This window comes from Tamandua tetradactyla, chromosome 14 (assembly GCF_023851605.1).
Source record: "Tamandua tetradactyla isolate mTamTet1 chromosome 14, mTamTet1.pri, whole genome shotgun sequence".
Classification (NCBI taxonomy): Eukaryota; Metazoa; Chordata; class Mammalia; order Pilosa; family Myrmecophagidae; genus Tamandua; species Tamandua tetradactyla.
The window spans coordinates 46,382,400-46,395,409 of record NC_135340.1 but is presented as its reverse complement, the minus strand read 5'-3'; the positions used below and the strand labels follow the sequence as shown (position 1 = coordinate 46,395,409).

The 13,010-nt window shown below is 39.4% G+C and overlaps 1 protein-coding gene across 5 annotated transcripts in view; it reads left to right on the top strand.

Moving 5' to 3' along the window:
* Positions 1 to 13,010, top strand: part of RYR3 (ryanodine receptor 3) — a 498,481-nt gene that overhangs the window by 461,272 nt on the left and 24,199 nt on the right. For 3 of the 5 annotated variants that reach the window (XM_077127358.1, XM_077127357.1, XM_077127360.1), the window contains exons 77-87: positions 213 to 269; positions 1,190 to 1,289; positions 1,475 to 1,554; positions 2,970 to 3,046; positions 5,460 to 5,533; positions 5,789 to 5,806; positions 6,229 to 6,309; positions 6,772 to 6,860; positions 7,841 to 7,969; positions 10,566 to 10,670; positions 12,384 to 12,465. In XM_077127358.1, the coding sequence (XP_076983473.1) occupies positions 213 to 269; positions 1,190 to 1,289; positions 1,475 to 1,554; positions 2,970 to 3,046; positions 5,460 to 5,533; positions 5,789 to 5,806; positions 6,229 to 6,309; positions 6,772 to 6,860; positions 7,841 to 7,969; positions 10,566 to 10,670; positions 12,384 to 12,465 (892 nt within the window). The remainder of the gene's footprint in view (positions 1 to 212; positions 270 to 1,189; positions 1,290 to 1,474; positions 1,555 to 2,969; positions 3,047 to 5,459; positions 5,534 to 5,788; positions 5,807 to 6,228; positions 6,310 to 6,771; positions 6,861 to 7,840; positions 7,970 to 10,565; positions 10,671 to 12,383; positions 12,466 to 13,010) is intronic. The other 2 variants (XM_077127361.1, XM_077127359.1) reach the window with 1 other exon arrangement.

Below are 13,010 nucleotides of genomic sequence, written 5' to 3'. Positions count from 1 at the left end.
GTGATCTTGGTGTTCCCATTTCTGAACGCTTTTATAACTGCAAAGATGACAATTAGTCTTAATGTTATCCTACAGTGGTCAAAATGTTCCCAGGTTTATTAAGTTTGAAGTTCCTGAGCTGCCTGTGAATTACATTCTGTCCCCTGCCCTTGTTTATTAGACTCGTCTTTAATTTGGCTGTTGTTTCCTCCTCCCCTCTCCATGGAACCCAGAGTTGTCAGAGTGGTGAAGATGAAGAAGAAGAGGAGGACAAAGAGAAAACATTTGAAGTAAGTTTTCACTAAGAATGAAGACCGGGCCAGCCAACAGGGCCAACAGATTAGGCTTTCAGAGGTGGATGCTGACATCTGTGCATCTGGCTCACCCCCCATGGGTAGCCAATGGGCATATCTGACTTGATGAAGCACCCCCACTGTTCTGTTGTCTGTCTGACAAAAGGTATTAGGAAGGCAGTCAGTTAGTAAACCAGTCAGTTTGCTCTTGTGGGAAACTTACACTTCTACCCAAGTATTGCAGTAAAAAGGGCCATCAATATGCAAATGTCTATTTATCCTAAAATTAAAAATCAGAACAGTAGAGATACTGGGATGATTTTTGTACTACTATTCTGTAAATCATAATTTATATGATTTTGTGTTTGAGACAGTGCAGAACCACTGACTCTCCAAAGGTTAAGCTACTTGTATATTTTTACTGTTTGATATAAAAAGTATATAACAGTAAAATGAATGAATGTAACTACAGTTCTAGAAAGTCTTGTCATTCTAGTAACCCATGTCTTTGGTAGATGGTCTTCTTTAACTCTAGTCTGAGAATCCTAGATTAATGGGAGATTCCTATATTCAAGCAGATATGCTCAAGTTGACCCCTAGGCATTTCCCTCTATGACAAAGCATTGAAAACAAATACATCTTGGTCTTGGGTTACGTCCTATAAGTATCAAAGGGGAATGGACTGTGTTATAAAAAGTGGAAAATTGATCATCAAAACATGAGTAAATTATGGGTGGACATTTTGGGAAAGCTGGGTAATGTCAGGAAATCACTTTTAAGGGTCTGCTTTATCCAAAATCTGTTGCCTTCCTTAAGTGTTTCCCGTGACTCACTTCACCACAGGAAATTCCCAGGAAGAGAAAGGAGGGGGACAGTTATTCGGATTTTTTTTCTCCTCTGATTTTTTTTTTTTGCAGGAGAAAGAGATGGAGAAGCAGAAGACCCTCTACCAGCAAGCCCGGCTGCATGAGCGTGGCGCTGCAGAGATGGTCCTTCAGATGATAAGTGCCAGCAAAGGTGACTTTTATGATTTCTATGATTCCTGATTGGGCCCATGTAACTACCACAGATGTTTCACACTGTGACATAAGCCATTATCAATTAATCGTGATAAAGCCCACTGTTTTGTTGTGGCATCACATCTGTTGTAGGCATCATTTGCCCTTTGTTTCCACGATTCAATCACATCTTCTCCCTGGCAGGTGAGATGAGCCCCATGGTGGTTGAGACACTGAAGCTGGGCATCGCCATTTTGAATGGCGGCAACGTGGGTGTGCAGCAGGTAACTGGGTATTCCCGTTCAACCAATGGCATGCTGCAGAGAGGGCCACCCACAGTCACCTTTGCTGGCTTTGGTCCTTGGTGGCCAATTATATCAGAGTAGCTGGGAACACAGACAAATAAAACTTGGTTGGGAGTCTACAAACCAATGTGTAGCTGATAAAGAGGTTTTACCCAGGATTAGAAGAGAAAAATATTTAGTTTTTTCATCCATAAGATGATTTTCAAGCTAGGCAGCATAGGGCTGTGTAATTGGAGTTCTCAGCCTTAGGTGTTCATTTCAACCCTTATTAACTGCATTACTGTGATGAAGGAGCCGCCTCTGTGAAGTGGGACTGATAATTCCCCCTTCTACCATTTGGTACTGCCATTCATTCATTCTTTCTTTCCCCTGTTTATTGATGGGTGACTGCACAAGGACCCGGCTCTGGTCTCGGGAGTGGGGCTATACCAGTGGCTTACACAAATAAAAAATCCCTGTCATTGTGCATCTTAAATCGTAGGAAGGATTAAATGAGAAAACGTATAGAGGCTTACAGTTGCATGCCTGACACATGCTATTTGCTCTAGTAATCTAAACTGGAACTGCCGCAGATGGGAGGGATGCACAGTGTCTCCTGGGTGCTCTAGGCCCTTGCTAAGAAGCATCTGTGTGCCCAGGAAAGTGACAATCCAGACCAACCCTTGACATTGAGGAGGGTTATATCCCAGGGCCTTTGAAAATCTCCAGGTTCACAACTATCATTATGGCATAATTTTTTTCCAGCCTTTAATTCATCCCAAACAAAATTTCTCATTGATAATTATCATTTTCTAAGACACTCTCTACCTTGTTCTTCTCTTCCATCACCTTGCCTGTCAGTTGGCTTTGCTTTCTTGTAGGCTTTTTTTTTTTTTTTAACAGAAAAAAAAAATTATAATGTAAAGTTCCTCTTTCCCAGCAACAGAGGAAACAAAGTCTCATTGTGAAAGAGATACTGAGCCCTCAACTAGGCTCATTATTGAGTACATCCCAGCTCCTGTGTGCCAGGCTCATAGCATGAGCCATTCAGATGATCCCTCAGCACCGTTAAACATTTTTATATCACAGTCCTGGGGTGCCCTAAGTAGGAGAGACTTCTCACAGTAAATCTATGAGTGCCAAACCCAAACATCTACTGTACTGCTCTATCAGTAGTAACCATGGTCCACCCCAAGAGATTCTGACTCAGCAGAGGGGCTCAGGCATATATACTGTTTTTTTAAATTCTCTCATGATTCTGATTAACCAGAGTTGTGATCCACTGCCCTGGGGCTAAGCCTCCTGCCTGCATAATTGGGGATTAGCTATTGGTCCATTGGAATTTAGGAGGGTCAGTGTTTGTCACATAAATAGTTTTCATTGCTCTTCCCTTTAAAAATGTGTCTCCCTTGCAGAAAATGCTAGATTACCTAAAGGAGAAAAAGGATGCTGGATTCTTTCAAAGCCTTTCTGGTCTTATGCAGTCTTGCAGGTAAACATGGGAAAACCACACATAGCATTTTTTATCTCTTCACTGTTCAAGGGAAAAGATGGGGTGGATATCACAAGGTAAGCTTAATTGTGGACATACTGGGAGAGGAGTAACCTACCTTAGAAAGCTAAAGAGGGTGGGTATTGTTCCCCCAGTCTTCAGGATCATATTCAAATAGCATTCAAAGTAAAAAATATATCTAATCTCTACTAGCACCCCTGACACACACACATACCTACCTCCTTGCTGTTTTTTATTGCCCCACCTTCTATTTTTTATTGCTTTCCTCAGAGACTGAGAACACACATTGAGTTTCACCTCAAACAAATATTCTCATAGAAGTCAAACAAAAAGAAGAGAAAAGAAAGGAAATCCTTCACACGTGACTCAAGAATATATTTTCATTAGATCCATTAGATAATTTATTAATCCATATCATTAATGATTCTTTGAGCCTGAATAGGTGTTTTGTGGGTAGATATTTTGACATATGTACATTTTGACAAGAAGTACATCTTGACATGAGAACATTTGACATAGCCTAAAAAACAAAGTATTAAACTCTTCTCAGGTTGTGTAAGCCTCACCTCCTGGCTGAACAACCTCTGACGAATGAACCATATATAACCAGATGTCATAAGTTTATCATTCTTGCTCATTTCAGAAAAAGCCACACATCTTTCCAAGAAAAGTATCAGCTTTTCCTTGAGAATTCATGTGTATTTTGAATAATCTACAACTCATTCTAAAAGAAATCCAAGTTACAATTATCTGGCTCATTTGTCTCCAGTTAATATGTGTAAAAACAGAACATTATGTTTTCCTTGTAAAATTTGGAGGATGGGCAGCCCTTCCTTTTGTAGACTTTATAATTTTCTAACCTTATTTGATTAGGAAGATATTATGCCCTTATTTGATTAAGAAGATATTATCGGGAGCGTATCTGAGCTGCAATATGATCCCTTGTCCTTAGTTCTATATTGCACATGAAATTCTTAATTAACTTCCTAAGAATTCTCTCGGTAGTTTGTAATACTTGAAGTCTGTAATACTTAATATTTATAAACTCCTTTATACTAATGGCTTGAGGAGACAGGAGGTATACTCTGAGAGGCCAACCTCTTTCTAACAGAAGTTTTAAGGTACATAATGGGCTTTTTTCTAATTATAACAATAATACACTTGTAAAATATTCAAGCGGTAGAGAAATTAAAGCATTCAGAATCAAAGGTCAGAAAGTCTGTTGCACAGATTGTCTCCTGAATCAAAACAGCTGCTCCAAAACAGCTATGCTCAAATGTCTTATTCCCACATTATCCTCTCTGACAGCAAAACCAAAATAGAAAGATAGTCTTGAGTTGTTGGGCACGCCCCTTTTATAGCAGAAGCTGGGAAAACCAATGAAGAAAGCAAAAGAATTTTCACTCTTCTCTTTTTAAAATTCATCTAAATTGCAGAATGTCTGTGACTCTGAGAAGGGGAAAAGGGATGCTGGATTTTCCCCCCAATGTCTTTCTAGTCCAACAATAACTTATTTTGCCCAATAGTAGAAGTAAGGCAAGATTTTGCAGAATCTTAATGGACTCAGCTGTGAGCTTCCCTGGAAAGCCATGTTCTTATGGGACCTTGTGCTCACAAAACATGTTCTGCGAGACGTTTCAGATTAGGAAAGGAGTTAGACTCTGTTGGAAAATAGAGTGAATCCTAATTAGAAATTACATGCTTCTACAGTGAATCCAAGTTCTAATTTTATAGTTGCACTAGGGAATATAAGTAGGATTTGGTGGTGGCTGTGATTGGAAAGGGTGAGGACAAAGATGAAAGCCAACTTCTTACAGATTCAAGAACACCCAGTGATACCAACGCCTGTAGAAAATTTATTCTTGGCTCCATATGGCTCCTGAGCAACCCAGGGATCATAAAATGGTCTGGCTTTTTGATATTTGAAAGTCTGTAGGTCTCTCCCTTGATATTTACCCTAAGCACTAAAAACTGAAATTCCTTGTGAAATTCCTCAGTGAAAGTAGGTTAGGTGAACATTAAAAAGGGAGTTTTTAAAGTAAACTTTCCCTTGAGAAATTTTAGAAACAGATATTTCTTATGTATTTGTGAAGACTTTATAAATTTTTATCCATAAGAAAGAACTCAAAGTGGAAAAACAACCATGGTCTCAAGTGTTTATGATCCCTGTCCATGCATGTGACAAGATGATGTGAGTAACAGACATCCTTAGACAATGATGCTGAACACAAAGCGAAGGAACTATTAGACTTTCAACCACACTTTAATTCATTAATCCATTTATGAATAGTACAAGGACAGGATATTCATATTCAACAGATACATTGACGTTAGAAATCCCTGCTCCCAGAGTGCATAGCCCTGAACTTTATTTTCTTTTGTCTATTAAAAGTGTCCTTGATTTGAATGCATTTGAAAGGCAGAATAAAGCTGAAGGCCTGGGAATGGTTACTGAAGAAGGAACACGTAAGTAACTAATGAATGTGAAGGTCACTCTCTTCCTGATTGAAATCTTAATTAACTATTTCTGGTTAGAACCCCTGCTTGCTGCTTCTTATAATCTGCCAGGATTTGTTCCATTTCAGCAAATGTCTCCATCCATAGCTTTTAACAAAGCCAGCATCCAGGCTGGATATATTCTTGAGCCAGTTTTAATTACAATTTATTGTGCTGTTTATGATTTTCTTACTTTGTATTCTTTTATTTTTCTCTTATCACCAGTCATTGTTCGCGAGCGCGGTAAGTTTGAGTTTCTGGCCTGAGTTTCTATCATGTATTGTAAATCCTAAAGATTTAATTGCCTCTATGTAGACACATTTTAGGCTTGGTGGTTGCATGTCAAGTTTAACTCAGGAGTTTGGTGTTTAATTAAAGAAGTGTTTTCCATCTGTAAAGCATGAGTTATGGACTGTGAACCATTTACTTCCATTAGCCTAGTCATTTCATTACAAATGCATCCTGGGGCTAAATATTTTAATTTTGTTGGGTGCTGTACTCTGCAGCCTCTGTTCCAGTTTTATTAGATTTATCACCACTTACCCAAAATTTCTAGTCTAAACCATCCATCCCAGCTTCTTAATCATCTTTTCAATCATCTGCATTGGAAGGTGTTCTGTGTTTAGAAGCCAAACAAATGCTCACCAATATTTTGTGTTTTCAAGGTGAAAAAGTACTCCAGAATGATGAGTTTACACGAGATCTCTTCAGATTCCTACAGTTACTTTGTGAAGGACATAACAATGGTAAGTTGAAACGGATTTATCAAGGGAAAACAATGTTGAGGTGCAAAATTATAATTCAATTCAGCATGCCCCATTTAATAAAACCAGTCGCTCACTCAAAACATCAATTAATCCATTCTTCAACAGGAAACCCTATTTAAAAATGACCTTTACCTTCATGGCTAATGTTATTTAGGGCCACCAAGAGTAAGTCGCTTCCAGGATCTTCAAATGGTGAATCTAAACATCCAGCCTTTTCTGTCAAGTCCACTAGGGCTCATTACAGTCCAGTTTCTGGCATCACTGGAAGGGGAATGCTCAGAGCTGAGCTCTGACCGGCAGGGTCTGCCAGGTGCCCTGGTGAGGCTGGACGTGCAGGGCGGCTCCGCTGAGGCCTGGTGAGGCTGGACGCGTAGTGTCTCTGCTAGGCTCAGCGGACAGGGCATGACAGGGACAGCCCTGACCTAGCGCTGATGCTCTCAGACTTTCAGAACTTCCTGCGGACTCAGATGGGCAACACCACCACTGTGAACGTCATCATCAGCACCGTGGACTACCTTCTGCGCCTGCAGGTGAGTGACGCAGGCCAGGCCCATGGAGGGTGGCGCCTCCCACATGCCCTTCTTAGGCCCAGGACGATAAGGCAGGAGTGCGGACACCTGCGTCCACACACTCACGGCCAGTCAGACGCCTACGGTGTGTCTGAAGACGGAAAGAGGTGGGGTGGGGAGACGGTGAGTGGTGGTAAGTAAAGTATAAAATTATGGGTTGTAAAACTCTGGTTTACTTTTGTTTTGCCAGCAAAAACCTAGCCGGAGTGACCAAGAGCTATAAAACAACCCATGGAAAAACATATTTTTAACTAGAAGAAGGAGTTAAATAATATGGTGGAAGTATTTTAGGTTAACATGTTTTTAGTGCTGAGAAATCACTTGGTCTACTTGTTTGAAGGAAAAATCCAAATTATAATGAGAAAATCCACAAGTTAAAAAAAAAAAAAGAATCTCTATTTTCTCCTTGGTTATTCATCTCTGTGATTCTATCAGTTACCTGTTTGTAACCTGGAACAATCTATTTAACTTCCCTTTGTTCCAGTTTCTTGTCCATAAAATGGGTGGGATCTGTCTCATAGAGTGGTAATAAACATCAAATAATTTAATATATGTAATGTGCTTGGAATAAAGCATGTTAGCTGTTATATTGCTGCTGCTATTATAATTATTTGTAAGATAATCATTATCTTTTTTATTTTTTAATCTTTTTTTAAAATCATTATCTTTTAATAAATTTTTCATTTTGGATTTCTATCAGAGTTTCCCAGTTCCGGCTGAATACTGTCCTTTCTCCTTTCTATTCCTCCTGTGAAGGGATATTTGTACTAGGAAGATGTGTACTTCTTTACAGAATCTCCAGCTCCCATCATACCAAATGGGTCATAGAGATGTAGAATTCTCTTATATTCTTCCTAAACATTGTTTTAGCTTCACCAACTGAAGTCAAAATACTAAATCTACTTGTTTTAGGAATACTAAAATCCACTTGTTTTTCTTAGGAATCAATCAGTGATTTCTACTGGTATTATTCAGGGAAGGACATTATTGATGAATCTGGACAACACAACTTTTCCAAAGCTCTGGCAGTCACCAAGCAGATTTTCAATTCTCTTACAGAATACATCCAGGTATGTGCTACAGATTGCATGCTTGACAACATAGTAGTTTTTTAAAAAAAATATTCCCACATAGAACATTTTTAATATCCCCATATTTTATATTCCATCCAGAAAATGTAGATGCACATATTGGACTGCGCATTCAGACCTAATACAGACAATATCACTTATCCATAGTACCTACATTCTGTGAAAAGCTATGGTTTGTGGTCCTCCACTGTGTCCCACTCATACTGTTGTCACACTTCATTTGCATTTTTCTAATTATATTTGACTTTCCCTCTTAGACTGAAAACTTTTGAGAGCAGAGAGATTCTTATTCAATTTTAAAGTCTTCATGTCAACCACAATGTCTGGCCCTTCATAGATGTTCAATAAATGTTGTGGAATGGTAAAAATGATTGCTGAATGAAGGAATAAAGGAGTAAATGATATTGTCTTGAGCTTGGAAATTACAAACAGAATCTATGTGATCCTACAAATTTGTCAGGGATAACTCCATAGAAGAGGTAACTTGGGAAGCACATAAGCTATGTGCAATGGCAGTCAGATCTATAAGTGAATTCAGATTGCATTTCCAGATCTTGCAATCTTTCTCAGTCCAAAGCCATCTTCTCCATTTATTGCCCACAGTTGTCTAGCGACCGTGAAAAGGAATAGAGAATATATTCAGACCAAATTTTCAATTTAGTAAAAATCAGTAACCATGTCACAGCCTTCGGTGATATAAGAATTTTTTAAGCAAAACTAATGCTGCATACCCAGATTACTACAATCAGAAACTAATGACTCTGACATTTGTTTATTCATTCATTCGGTAAAACCAAAACATGTCTCTAATGCTCTGGTTCACGAAAAGAAATAGAATATATTGCCTGTGCCCTCAAGGAGCTTACAGTGCAACTGAGAAAATGCATATACTTGTGAAAAATTACATGATACAAGATGATCATGTATGATTTAAGATAATCACACTCATTATGTGTAAGAGTCATATATGTGCTCATAAATGGTACGAGTTCAGAGGGAGTCAAGGTCTTTATGAGCTGAGGAGCTCAGAGTCATCTTGGGGACATGTGAGATGTGAATGGATACAGAGGAGGAGGTACATTCGGGGTCAGTCATTTGGAAAAGTTGCAGAGGTAGGATTGTGCATGGCTTCATACAGAATAATCTCAGCAATTACCTCAATCTTACTGAAACGAAAGAGAGAAGCAAGGAAAGTAGCGGGAGAGATCTTATCTCTTTTTTTGTTATGTACCTTCACTTCTTTCACAGAAAACATTCTCTCTTCCAAGAGTGCAAGATAGTGGTTGTATTTCCAGGTGATATGATTGACCTGAAATTTGTTCTACAAAAGGCACTGAATTCTCATCTAATTGAAGAGCCATATGATGAGCTAACTAGCACATTCAGATCATATTTTCTTATTAAAATAAACACCAAACTAAAATATCAACTTGGGAAGTAGGGTCTAAAGGGGAGAAGTGATCCTTGTCAGTTGATCCCTGAAAGGACAGGGAGATAAATCTAGGAACAGATGACTGATCTGAAATTTCACAGAAAGAGAAATACCTAAGGAAATCTTTGAACATATTTGACAGGCATCTGATTTGCATTCTGCAGAACCCATCCAAATCTTCAGAATTTCCCATAGAGCATTTAACCCAAAAATAAAAGAGAAGATCCTTTTTGCAAAATGGGAGTTTCAGTCAACAGGGCTTTTGTTCCGAAAATAATCCAGTGATTTCTCAGGACCAGACACTGAGTATACATGAACAATGATTTTGAAACAAAGTTATGTGACTTGGGGATGCAGCCCCCTTTATCCCATTCACCTCTCCCCTGGGAATTCTGCCAAGATTTTCTAGAACTTTAGGTACTATTGGTGTCCTATTTATAACTTTCATAGTCTATCGATTTGGAGATTGATTAATGGATAGAAAAAAACTATAAGAAAGAGCTAAGAAATTGTTAGTACAATGATGATCTTCAAAAATAGGAAGGTTTATTAATAGGGAAAATGGAAATTGGTGATTAACAAAACTGTCTCTGGCTTTCAAAAAATGATAGAAAAATGGTATTATACCTAAAGTTAGGTTAATGATAAAATTTTAGCATTTATTACACAGACTTCTCTCACTGAGCAGATAACCTTTTATGTATAGCTTTTCCTAAAACAATAGGTGGACCAGATCATGGTTTTCAAATTGTGTTTTGTGGAACCCTTGCATCCCTCAGAACCCCTTTTGGTCCAAAGTGTGGGTGAAGGTGGACAGGATTGCCCTTCAGCATGGTTTCAATCAGAACGTTTAACTCTTTTAAATACTCTTCTTCAATGTGTTTGAAGAATGTACTCTGAGGCTAAAAGAAAATCTTTGAAAATCATCAGACTGTGAAATCCCTCCTAGTTATAGTTTCCTGTGATCAAGGGGGGGAAAAAAAGTACTATCTTTTTTTTCTTGGGAAAAAAAAATTGAGATACAAAATATGTGACTTTTGGAAAATGTTATCTACTCAAACAAGCAGGTGTCAAATGCCCTTATTAGGGCAGGTTTCAGAGTAACTCAGGTTAAGTGAAACAAGGATGTCTTCTTCTCCTTAGGGCCCTTGCATTGGAAACCAGCAGAGCCTGGCTCACAGTAGGCTTTGGGATGCGGTGGTCGGCTTCCTCCATGTATTTGCTAACATGCAGATGAAACTCTCTCAGGTACTGTGGCCTGTTCCCTGCACAATTCATTAGTGTAAAATGCTAAGTCTACCCCCACTTCCAAGTTTTCCTGTTCTGGATATGGTTGCTTGATCAAATGGCTGGGACAGCCATGCAGACCAGTCTCATTTTCAAAACCTAGGGTTAAAAGGTGCAGTGAGGAATGAATGCCTCCAAGGGGTCCCAGTCAGGCTTTTGCATGGTTGCAGCTTCTTTCCTTGTATCCTACCAACCAACCCTTTTCATAATTGCCTCAACACTTGCTTGTCATAGTGCTAATCCTTTTTGCTTCCTTGTCACTGTTTTTCCATTTATAAATACTATATACCAGCCCAGTATGATCTGTCAAATGTCTGCATGTTTCTATAATTCACATATCCCTTCTCTCACCTTTGCTTTCCCCCATCTCTGCCTCTCCTCTCTCCCCATCTCTTTGGCAAGATGAATCAGAATCACTCAGAGCATTTATTATGATCAAATAAATGTAGCATATGTAGTAGTCGATTGCCTCTCTCCATGGCAACACACGAAGGAGAACTTCAGGATGTTTCAGGCTGATTAGAGTAACATGTGCAGCATTAATTTAAATAATGTATATCTAAAATTTTCAAGGCTGTCACATCTGCTTCCTTTCTTCTGGAATGTGCTATTTAACCCCTCCATTTTTCCCCTTTTGACTCTGGCCTTATGGGAGGAGAAAGTTCTTGGGAGGGCTGCTGATTTGGCAGGAATATGTTCACTCCCGTGCAGCCAGGACTATGCAGTGGGAGTCTAGGGAAACCGGAGCCCCAGTCCTGCCGCCTCCCCACCAACACCTTTTGGAAAGTCACTTCTCCTTTCTGGTTTTTATCTATCTATAAAGTATGGGGAGCTAGAATAAACAATCTCTGAAGTCTCTTCCTGATCTAATATGCTATATTTCTATGACACAAAACACAGGAGAGGGAAAATCCCTCTGAAGTTTGATGGGCTAGGGGGAAATCTATGTTTATTGGTTTGTTGTTTTTTTTTTTTTGAGAGTCTGTAAAAAGTGTGACCCAGAATGCATTTTTCAATCTTGCCCTCATGTTGCCCACCTCAGATCTTCAAGGGATTATTTCCCCTTTATGACACAGGGTATAAAGCACAGAGCTAACTGTGTTGCTGAAATTAAAACCAAACAGACTAGTATCAAAACCATCCGGAGGAATAGCCTCAATTATATAACATTTTAAGGGACCAGTGGCACCCTGATCACCACCAACTGGAACCAGGAGAACCTAAATTAATCCAGAAAGCAAGGAGAACCCACTTGGTGATTAAAATCTTGATACTTAATTGGATTTCCCTAGAATTCCCATAAATCTCACTAGTAATTCTCCAGTATAAAAAACAGTAATATAAACTACTAGAGACACCTAAAGGCTCTTTGGTGGATTGGATTGTTCAGTACTTTGGACAACAATTGTTGTATCTGTCTCATTGTACGGATAAAAGGAAGAATGTAAAGATGCTCTAATAGATGAATCTACTGAGTAAGTCCTGCTACTGTGAGTCTCCCAGTGCTATAAGCAGTGGATGATAAGACATCCTCATTCACAGTTAGAAGGGAACTCATTTCTGAGATTGGCACAGCCTTACTCTAACCTTTCCAGAGCAGGCTCTTCTTGCTCACTGCCCTGTACTTTGCTGAGGCATCAGATAGCTCAGGGGTATCTCCTGTTTCTGTTCTAGGATTCCAGTCAGATCGAGCTGCTGAAGGAACTCTTGGATCTCCTTCAGGACATGGTGGTGATGCTTCTGTCCCTCCTGGAAGGTTGGGCTGTTTGGTATAACTAGGCATTCACACAACTGTAATTGGTCTGAGCACTAACCTTACTAATCCTGCAGATTATCCCTCTGGCAGGTCATTGATACCATATGACATTGATTAGAAAGCCAAATTTTCAGAAACAAACAAACAAAATGATGGGCACATGGTCTGATGGACAAAATCTGAGACCAACTCATTTTATGTCAATAGGGAAAGCCAGAATGAACTGGGGAAAACCTCCAAGCTTTGCTCTTCCCTATCCTCTCCTTCTCCCCATTGCTTTTCAGTACATCTGGCTGCCAGTGTGTATGCCAGCCATCTAGTTAGGCACTGTCCTAGGTCTAAGGGGAAAAGAGGGGCACCCCTTATCCCTATGTGTCCCCAATAATCTGATAGTGAAACTAATTCCTAGGCCCCATGCCAGATAAAAGGCAGTGGCACAGGCATTTCCTTCTTCACTTTGTTTCTCTCCCCAACCCCCTTGGCTCCTAGTGGTGTAGTCTTTATGGCTTGCTGCTCCTTCCTACCCATTCCTAAATCATCACAGA